An 11,227-nucleotide genomic window follows, 5' to 3' on the forward strand; every position below is an offset into this window, starting at 1 on the left:
TAAACAAATAATCTGGGTTATTTACAGTCATACCCTCTAGTTCTGCTTTCATATGAAAATCTGCTGAGTCTCTGAAGTAACTGGCTGACCCCCCAGCTGAGATCTGAGTCTAACACATTTAATTTTGGGACATCAGTTACATGGCAGCTTCTTTAAAGATACCTGGCAACAGGCGGAATTAGCTCAAAATTACTGCTAGTTTTTTCACTTCTGCCCTGTTGCATAAGTCTGAGAATGAGACAGGTTTTTAGGGAGGGCTTTTATCAGCTAGATACAAGCTTTGCTGGCCTTAAATACAATGCGCAGCAGGTAAACGGCATAGAAGCACAGCTCGAGACTGAAGGTAAAAGGTGTCTTATTCTAACAGAATGTTTAGGTTCAAAAGCTATGTATGAATCTGTTAGTTGTCACTAAATCACTAAATGTGGATATAATGTAAGCAGATGAGAGCAAACAACATGGATTTTAACCCCACAGTCTGATGACTCTTGTTCTCCTTCGTAATTATGCTTTTCCTGAAGAAATGTATATTTGTATGAAGTTCTGAGAGGATTTATTGTTTCTCCTCTTCAGCTCCTGTGAAATCATGACCTCCGACTTGGCCCTCCTCCTGCTGGTTCTAAGCAGCGTCAGTACGGCTCGCTCTCAACTTAATCTGTCCAACCTGCATGCCAGTGACCTTCCGTCTGACATCTTTGGAACCACCGACGGTTATGTGAAGGTTTTCTGTGGTTCTGCCTCTTTGGGTAAAACGTCTGTACGTAAGGACACAGTGAATCCCTGGTGGTCGGAGAAGTTCACCCACTTCCAGGCTCAGGAGAATGACGTTCTGCGGCTTGAAGTCTTTGATGACGACTTACTCTTTGATGACTTGCTAGGAGTCTGCCAACGTCAAATCAAGTTGGGAACCCACCAACATGACTGTTACCTAAAAAAAGGTGGCATCCTGCACTACACCTACACCCTTGGCTAATGCACCAGATGACCTGTTACCGTGGCAACACTAACTCCCCACATTCATACTAACGTGATGCTCCACAATTCACTATTCTTTGTTTGAATAAAAAAGAATACCAAATTTCATTAGACACAAATTATGTCTATTTTTGTCCTTGACAAGAAAAATTAAAAACAAAACTGAAATCAAACTGTGTGTTTGCTTATTTAGACTCAAAATGTAAGAATCGTGTGAGCACATGGAGCTAAGAAAGGTTGATCTTTGTAGTTTTAGTGTCACAGAGTCAGGCCCAGGCCTTAATTTGAGTCCGATCTTGCCGAAACCAGGTGCAGGAACTGTCTATATTAAAAGGGCGTGTTCCGGTAACTGTTCACATCCAATATCTCTCACTGCCAATTTGTGTTTAACAAAGGTAAGCAAAGGTGTTTTTTCATCAGGGACTACTGATAATTGGGAGTTTTGTCCTCTACACTTTTGAACAAAATTGTTATTGAGAATTCAATTTCAGTTGAATTCATGTTTATTTATATAGCACCAAATCACATCAAGGGTCGTCCCAAGGCACTTCACTTAGTAAACGATCCAATACAGGTCAGGGGTCTCATTTATCAAACATTGCATAGAATCCTTACTGAAACCGTACTAAAGCGCAGCAAAAAAAGTTTACTCACGCCAAGCAGGTTTGTGATCTATCAAACATGGAGTACGCACAGCTGCACGCAATCTCCACTTCATAAATCAGAGACCAATGAGAATGTTTCTCAGCTGCATTTTAGTCACATCCCGGCCTCACCACGCCCACTTACTGCCATAAATATTCAATGCTAAGTCACCTTTTCATCCAGGCGTTCCCTCCCTAAATGTTTCAAAAAGATGGCTTTGTTCGGGTTCACACCTTCACTTTGTTTATACTCATGATTTTATTTTCTACGTTTATCACTGCTATTGTTTTTCTGATGTTTTTATTGGTTCGAGGTATTTGCCCTGATCTTTATCATGTTGTACAGCGCTTTGTGATTTATATCTGAGAAAGGCGCTCTATAAATACACTTTTACTTACTTACTTGTGGATCTCATGCATATACATAAGCCAGCTACTGCTTGTCTCCTAACCAACATGACTCCTGTGACTTCCATCACTCTTGTCTCTTCATGACCTCCACTGGCTTCCTCTTCCTCAGTGCATCAAACTCAAAGTCCTCCATGACTGGCCCACTCCTACCTCTCTGTCCTGCTCTACCACACTGGTCCATCCCTTTCCCCCACAGGACCAAGCTCTGAACTTGGGGAGACTCAGCTTTCTCCATGCCCCCACTCTCCCACAACCCCTCCACAACACACGTTGGTCTATCTTAGGATTAAAAGCGAGGAAAATAAAAACTATTTTATTAGTTACAATGATTAAATAGTATGATTAACTAATAGCCCAAATTGCTTTCATGAGTAAAATACATTTTCAAAATATAAACAAAGTGTCACGGCTGTTACGGCTCGGAGCCATTTGGGTTTTTTCCTGTGTGTGTGAGAGAGGAGATGCAGCACCTGGCTCCAATCTCACTAGATTGCCTCCCGGTTAGATTCTCTCAGCTGATCCTGATGACCAGCAGCATAAAAGTCAGCCAGCCCTCAGTTCAGGGAGGTTCTCTCTGGTCTGTTGTCTCCTCAGCAGCGTCTGGTTTTGTTAAGTTTTATGTAACAACTTTGGTGGGAGCTTAAAACTCTCTGTGTTTAACTGTTCGCCTTTTTAGGCAACCCCTTCCCTTGTTTTAAATAAGACACCACTCAGTAAAAGGGAAATTGTGATGGTATTTCGGTGTTTTGGAATTAATTTGGTTAATATGAGAACTTAGTTGTTACTCGTTTTGCTTTGCTGCTGATGTGTCTTGTTAATCTGTGTTATGAGTTTATATTTATGTAAATAAATGTTGTTTTGTTGCTTTTACCATGAGAACATGCGTCCTCATTGTTACCCCAGGCCCCCTAGACAGCCTGGAGCGTAACACAGTGATATTAAGACAATTTTGGTGTGGTGATCCAAACACACGTAGCTCAGACCTCCTTCTCTGCTCATTCTCACTGACTGTCACGTTTACCAGAAGTTTCTTGAAAAGCAGCTTTTTTTCTCCTCATAGTTTCTCCACTTGTCTGTTGTGTTTTCTCTCCATCTAGAGCATGATAATAATGGTGCACCGAGCAACTGGGAGTGGGTGTCACATGATATCCCATACCCGTGTCACTGAAGGAAATTCAGATGAGCCACAGAGCTGTGTGTGTTAGCCGGACGGTAGTTCAAACTCCCACTGACTTTATTTGCCAAATGCAATAAGAGCCAAAGTGCCTGATGACTGCAGACTGTGGTAGCAAAGGGTCCTCACAAATGTCGCTAGGTTTCTTCCGTCCCTCCCTCTCCTGCTCTCCTGGGAACCCGACATCGGCTGTCAGAAGCGGGAGGGGAAGAAGGAGATGAGGCAAACAGAGTGAGCGCAACTTAAAGAAACCAGACTGGTGTGGAGGTGAGCAAAACAGCTGGAAAAGTGTGGGTGTTGAAACCCCCACGGGTGCGATGTCCATGCGAGCGACCGATACCGGCTGCTGTCACCTGTTGTGAGCAGCTCTCTGCTGTCTGAGAGTAGGCCCCGCCCACAACGCTGCGGCTGCTGCTGTGTTTTCTTTACTGTGGGAAATGGGTAATAATGGCTCTTTGATGGGAACAGGTTGCCGACCCCTGGTATAAGATCTGAGCTGGTAAAACAAAAACCCTCATCAGCAGGCTTTTTTGAAAGTGGGGGGGACACAGCTGCCAATCACAAATTTTGCCGGGGACATGTCCCCGGCGTCCCCGGTTAAAATGACGCCTATGAATTGAGTACTTGGACCAAGTTGGCCGACCTCCTGTGTGACTTTGAGCTTGGCTCCAAGAGACTTTTTTGTAGGTCCTGAGACACTACATTAGTGTACCAAATTTCGTGATTCTCAGTCAAAGCATGGCATGGGGCTGACAGTTTTAACTGTCCTAGGGGGCGCTATTTCAGAAAATAGGCAACACCCACAAACTTCAGCTGTCCATTTCTATTAGAGGTCAGACTAGGATCACTCTCTAGAAATTTCGTCAAATTCGACCCCGTTATGGCGTGTACTGATAAGATAACGAATGCCTTTGGCAACCTTTCGGAAGCGGGAGCCCGCTGGACTAGTACCCTGACGCATCGTGCAGAAGCTGACATCTGTCACATACTGGTCCGGGGCTTAAATTCACGGTTTCGAACAGTGACCTTTCCAGTACCAGCATTAGGCCGAAGCGTTTCCTAGACGGAAATCAAATCAAATCAAAGATACACCAGGTTTCCCAGGCACTGCTGCATGTTCCTGCCTTCTTCCCGGCAGCATACATGTCAGGACCCGACCCCCAAGGCCCCGCCCAGAACCCCACACAGGGCCAGCCACCCCCACACCCCGGGCCCCCAGGGATTATGTTTAATCCATTCCACAGTTTTCATTGGTACACTCAATCCATCCACTCAATCCAATTGTGTTTCACACATTTGTATTTTACCGGAATGTTTCATCTATCTTGTTATTTCCATTTTGTATTTTGTAATTTGTATTTTGTAATTTGAATTTCTTTTATTGTTGATTTATTCAGTATAATTACTTACAACGTACCATGTTCAGCGCTTTGGGCTTCCTGACAGGGTTGCGGAAGGCGCTTTATAAATAAAGCTTTGATTGATTGATTGATTGATTGATGTCCCGATTGAAACATCTTTGGTTGACGTGGTTCTGACTGCCATATGCATCGCTAAGAAAACTATCCTCTTGAATTGGAAAAATAGAGAATTTCTCTGCATTAACCAGTATAGAAATCTTTTGTCAGATCATATTGCACTTGATTTAGCCTCTGCTTCCACTTCAAATCAATCTCTCTGGGCTCCTTTGATCGGTTCCATCATATAGAAATGATGGGGGACCATTGATATTGTCCTGCGGGATGATGTGGGTGGGGGGTGGGGTGGGGTCTGAGTTTGGAGTATCCGGATGTTCTCTGGAGGTGGGTTCACTGGAGGTGTCTGGGACTGGGGGGCCGTTGCCCCCCTCTGGAGGTGCATGGGTTGCCTCGGGGGGTGGACTGCTGGCGGTCGTGAGTGGGGCCCCTTGGAGGTGTTGGCGGCGGCCATGGGTCACTGCCTGGCGGCTGCATTGCCCCTGGCCAGGTCTGGGTGGGGGCCTGGGGGCCCGGGGTGTGGGGGTGGCTGGCCCCGTGTGGGGTTCTGGGCGGGGCCTTGGGGGTCGGGTCCTGACATGTATGCTGCCGGGAAGAAGGCAGGAACATGCAGCAGTGCCTGGCCTGGGTTCGGGGGCCTCGGATAGACCTTGGCTCCTCTGCCATTCCATTACAGGGGAGGGAGAGGTCCAGGAGGGGGAGGACCCAACCTTACCTGGATGTCCTATGTCTTATATATTCTGGAAGTTGTGCAAATGCAGGGATGGGCATAGATATTCTGCTGGGGTGGGGCTGGGTTGGTGCCTTCAGACTCCGTGAGGCTCTGTAATGCTGCTGCTTTGGGCCCTGGCAGGATGGGCTGGGGGTCTCCATGCCCTTGGCGGCAATTTGACAACAGAGGTGCCTATTGGGGCCAGTGGGGGAGCTGGCTCCCTGGAGGGCTAAGCCCAACCAGCCGTCCCTCCCCATCCCCGCACATTTCTCTCCTCCTGCTCCCTCACATCATCACACAAACATACACATAGGACCTTGGGGGTGGACAAGTCAGGGAGTGCGGGTATGGACCCCATTTCCGCATTCCTGTGGCAACCTGCCCCCCAATTTTATTTGCTCCTTATACACTTCCACCGACGACATTCCACGCAAACTCACACTTAGGGCCTTGGGAGTGAGCACATTCAACAGCATTTGGCAGGGGGATTTCTCAGCCTCCTCCCGAGTGCCAGTGCCCACTTCCAATTTTAAACTGCACTTAGACACCGAGGGCTGTGGGTGCAAGTGGGGTGGTGCGGTGGCATCAGCTGGCATAGGCCAGACAATGCCTGCACTGCCCGCTCACCACAGCCATGGAATACATCTCAGCAACACACAACACTATAATGGAGCAGGCGGAGGGAGACTAGGGGTCTTAGCACACCTCTGTTGTTGCTTGGCTTCCTGGGGCTGGAGACTAGGAGGGAGATCTGGCCATCTGGTTGGGGTCTGGGGTGGTGGGTTGCTGTGCTCGGCGTTGGGGCCTGCTCATCAGCACCCCAGCAGAAAGGGTCAAACTCTGGTAACCGGTGATGGTTGTACCCAGTTTGCAGCAGTACCGGGACCAGAGTGAATAGGGTGTGTATGGGGAGCATGAGTGGGTTTCCAGCGTGCATTTTTGTAAGTCTTTGGTTGTATGTGTATGTGTGAGCATGAGGGAGGGAGTGTGTGACTGTGCTTGTGTATGACTGGTCAGGTTGGGCCTTTGACTCCTCCCCTCTCCTGGGACCTCCTTTGATGATATAGATCTTCGTCTCCCCTCCCCCTGCCACACCTGGTGTGGGGTGTGGTGCCTTGATCTGCCTGAGTGTTCGTGGCTCCCGGTTCAGGGGGTTTAAGATCCTTTGCGCCTGCCTGGTCAATCCCGGTGGCTGCCTGGTGGGGTCAGGGTCCCTGGGCTCTGCTGGGTCCCCGGCGGGGGTGGTCTCCCCTGGGTCCCGGGTCGCTGGGTCCCGCGCTCGGCCGGCTAGGGGGTGGGAGGCGGCGGGCGGTCCTGTGGGCTTGCCGCTGATATCTCCCGGGGCTCTGCCGGCTGCGGGTTGTGGCCCCCCGGGGCGATCCTCTGCGCCTCTCGAGGGGGGCTTGGGGGCCTTTCTGGTTGCAGTCCCCTTGGGGTTCCTGTGTTCTGGGGCAGCGCCTGGATCTCTGGGACTTGGAGCACCCCCCGTCTCCTACGCATCATTGGGGGCAGATCTGTGGTCCCTCACACTCTCTATTGGACGCTCCTATAGAGAAACCTTACATAAACAAGCGCGTGTACACACACAGGTGCTCACATGGTGCTCTCATAAGTATGGGCTTGGGCACGTTCAACACTTGTCTCAAGGCTGTCGTTGCCACTAAATGCACTGTGATTTATTATCGTGTGATTGTTCAGTTAAACAATGTTGATTTTATATTTCATCATCACGTTGACGCAGTGATAGCTTGCTCCTGATGTATTGTTGTGTGTCCCATTTTTTTCTGCTCTTCTCTTTCTGCAGGTCTAGAAGCAGACTCTTGTTCATTATTGTTTATTTTTGTGGGACCCCCCCCCCCCCCTTCCCTTCCCACCATTTGTCTTTTCCTTTCTCTTTCACCTCTGTCTCCATGTCTGGTCGGAATTACAAAGCATTCATAAACAATAACAATAAAATTTGAAGTATCAGGCGTGTCATTTAAAGCAGACGCTTTGATGCTCCACCTGAGAATAAATCTGTAAGGCTTGTTACCAGCATTCAGACATCAATTCTGCTTGCTTCACAGCCAGACAGGACACGGTAAAAAACAATAAAAATAAAAAAAAAGAGTTACCTAAACAAGTTGTGTGGAACCAGTTGACAAAACGTTTTTAAGTAAATCAGGCAGTTCCTTTTTTGAGTGATATTTATAAAGTCCTAATAGCATAATTAAAACCTTTTTAAGAGTTACAACTCTGTATGTTTTTAGGACGTTTGTTCTGAATCAATTTTAATTGTGTGCATGTAGGTAGGAGTTGGGGTTGGGGGCCCTGCTTGTATTGGAAACAGGAAAGGGGGTCTTCTTGAAAAAAGGTTGGAAACCACTGTTCTACAGTATCATTGTGAGTTACATCCATCTTATGTGTTGTCTTCCCTCCTTGTGTCATGTTTCATTCAATTTCTTGTTGTTCCTCTCCTACTCATCACTATGAATCGTCTATCCCAAAGATTCTATGCTAACAGCTGCTGGCCTTTGCAGGAGCAGATGTCACAGCACGTCATCCTCCAGGACAGATAGACCAGTTCTCAGAAAATGGAAAGAACCTCCTGTGTCCAACTCTGAAGGTCTGTAAAAGTTTGTTCACTTCACAATTATATAACATTAGTTCACAGCGGAAAGCATCTCAGGGTATTGCACTACAAACAGCAGTGTTCACGATAGGAAGATAAAACCTGCAGCAACGCAACAGGGACACACACATACACACACACACACACACACACACACACACACACACACACACACACACACACACACACACACACACACACACACACATACACACACACACCAGCAGCAGCAGCTGTGACATTGATTCAGTGCTGTAGGGGGCTGTTAGATAAAATGTGTTTTACTTCACACACACACACACACACACACACACACACACACACACACACACACACACACACACACACACATGAAGCCCCCCACTGCAGCTTAGTGTAAATATGTGAGAAATAGTTTTATTCCTTGTATTTTTTGTATCATTTTTATGACAAAAATAAAAAGCATGGAAACAAATAACAGTTGTTCTTTTATACATTTCTCATGCTGAAATTTCAGTCCTCTTGACTTAAGCTGGGCGTACACTGTGCGACTTTTTCACTCGTAGCACTCAGCTTCAGCTCAAACTGTACGACTTCCTCGCAGGGCAGATCTCACGAGTCATGTGCTCACACTGCACAACCCAGTTTTCAGATGCGACCTGACTGCTCACACTGTACGTCTGGTAGCAACACGTTGGACCTAAACAATACACTAAAAATAGCAGTTTTTACACAACACGTCAGACTTTTTTGTCTTGTTTTGCTTGTTGTCCTTCGGGAGTGCTGCAGGAGGACACACAGGGATTTATGGGGGTTGGATGAGGAAAACGAAATAAAGAAAGTAAATCTGAGTTTTGTGATCAGTTTAATTTGACACGAACACGACAAACACACTTTCTTGACAATCTTTGTGAGAAAAAAAATGTGTAGAAATAAAAGTGAACAACGTGCGTTATTAGGGAAATAGCGGGCGATCGGTGTTGATGCATGATTGCGCAAGCGCCGTGAGCGGTTCTGGTACTTTTTGGGTCGCAGCTGCTCGCAGCGCCGCTTCAACAGTGCGATACCCTCACGAGGGACGAGCGAAATTTCAAACACGCCAGAAGTTTGTGCGACCTCACTATTGCTGATTGGTAGCTGGTCACGTGGTGATAATCGCCTCTCGTAAGCCCCTGTACACTACACGACGCTCTGCGCAAAACTCGCCCCGATCTCGTGGATTCTCACACGAGTGGAAAATCGGCTCAAAAAAGTGAAAAAGTCACACAGTGTACGCCCGGCTTTAGACACAAATGCTTCTGGTCTTTGCTCACAGCTGGACCTGGAAAACCTTATTTACAAAACAAAAGTGGCTGTTCACAACTCATTATACAATGTTAGCTAAAATCCTTTAGGTCACTCGACCCATCTCTGGGCTCCAAAGGTAGAAATGGTAAATGACCCTTCTCTGGGACTTTTAGTGATAAATGCACGTTGGGGTGTCTGGCGCGCATGGGTGCTCGTGCGTCACCGGTTGCAGGGCAATGGGTTTGGAGATCGTCAGGAATGGAGCGGAGGAGGTGCGGACGGAGGGCGAGCAGCTTCGCTGCGAGGGCCGAACAACGCTGCTTGCAGCATTAATTATTATTATTATTTATTATTCTTAGCCCGCTTTGAATGGCTTTTTGGAGACCTTATCATACCCCAAAACTCACAATATCTGTTGCATGTTCCACCTGCTGCAATGGTTCCTTTCAGAATAAAAGCGGAACCATCACAACCCCTTTATGGATCTCGCTAGATGCCAATAAAACTGCCGTGACCCGAACGTATCTCAAAACTGGTCTGGTCGGCAACCGCTGATTTTCTTACCGGCTTCGGTTCCAGAGAAGGTCAAGCTGGACCTCGACATTCCTGATCTAACGGGGACTTCCGCAAAGGGTACGTAGGCCGGTAGAATGGTGTCTCAATGTGTGTTATAAATCTCCAAACCGAAGCTTAGAGCGAAACATCACCTTCACTCCCATCAGAAATAATCGTTTCTCCGGATTTGCTGGTTCTGAACAACATTCCACACTACACCGTCCATCTGGCCTCATTCACCCCTAGATCCATTCATCACAGAGTGTTTAGTATTTCAAGTTAGTCTTGTTTTAATTTATTTAGTAATAAATCTTTAAACATTTAAACTTCACTCTCTTACTTTTGTCTCTGAGTTAATATGAAGTGGTTACATAATCCCTGCAATAAAAAGTTCCAATCTTCTGGTTTAAATTATCCAAAGATCCATAAGATTTATTTCATATTTTCTATGGAATCTCACATTTTATGGTTCATTAAATAATATGTAAATTTAATGATTACATAATTGGCCAATTTAGTGGAACCCTTGTGCGGTTTGATTTGGTCCCTGAGGACCCATTTATAGACGGGCTCCTTGTTTGTTTGGGTAATCTTGATCTGATACACGACTTGAGAGAGTTTAGCAGTTATCAGGTATGGGCCTGACCACTTCGACAAAAGTTTCTTAGCCAGTTTCCCAGACATGTTCTTTGTGTTACCAGTTTAAGGAGTGAAAATGTAGAACCAGGCCTCATCATGTTGAGTTCAGAATGTGAGGCCTTCTGATCATAATAAGCCTTCCTGCTCTCAGCTGATTTCTCCAGATTTGTCTGTGTAAACGAAAAGGCTGCAGGCAGATGGTTCTTCAGGTCCTGCAAATATTGCTCGCTTGTGTAAGCCGGGTCGGCCTCGAACTGAAATGGCTGGTACAGCAGATGAGGTGGCAGGGTCATCTGTCAACCCGTCATCATTTGAAACAGGGAGACACCTGTAGACTCATGAGGGGTGGCCCATATGGCCATGAGGACCAACGGAAGCTTCACATCCCAGTCTCGGTGATAAGAGGACACGTACTTCCTCAACATGCTGGGTTCATTCTCTCGACCTAGCCAGAAGACTAGGGGCGATGGCTAATGTGGAAATTGGCCTTCACACCCAACAGTCTCCAAAGATGTTCCATCACTTTAGAAGTGAAGTGAGTTCCCCTATCCGAGTCAACCCGAGTGGGAAGACCGAACCGGGCGAAGATGTGATTCATCAAGAGAATAGCTGTTGTTTGTGCTGTGTCATTAGGTGCTGGTAAACATTCAACTCACTTGGTAAATGCACAGCTCACGGTCAAGATGTATTTATTACCCCTGCTGGACATGGTCAGAGGCCCCACCCAATCGAATTGCAAGTCCGACCACTGTGTGGATGGTCCCT

General features: G+C 46.8%; 1 protein-coding gene across 1 annotated transcript; it reads left to right on the top strand.

The window, feature by feature from the left end:
• Nucleotides 1–265: 265 nt before the first annotated feature.
• On the top strand, nucleotides 266–1,148 carry LOC107395671 (perforin-1). The gene is made up of 2 exons (XM_015975095.3): nucleotides 266–343; nucleotides 574–1,148. The coding sequence occupies exon 2, from the start codon at nucleotides 587–589 to the stop codon at nucleotides 971–973; it is 387 nt and encodes a 128-aa protein (XP_015830581.1). The 5' UTR covers nucleotides 266–343; nucleotides 574–586; the 3' UTR covers nucleotides 974–1,148.
• Nucleotides 1,149–11,227: the final 10,079 nt, after the last annotated feature.

Source organism: Nothobranchius furzeri, chromosome 10, assembly GCF_043380555.1.
Source record: "Nothobranchius furzeri strain GRZ-AD chromosome 10, NfurGRZ-RIMD1, whole genome shotgun sequence".
Lineage (NCBI taxonomy): Eukaryota > Metazoa > Chordata > Actinopteri > Cyprinodontiformes > Nothobranchiidae > Nothobranchius > Nothobranchius furzeri.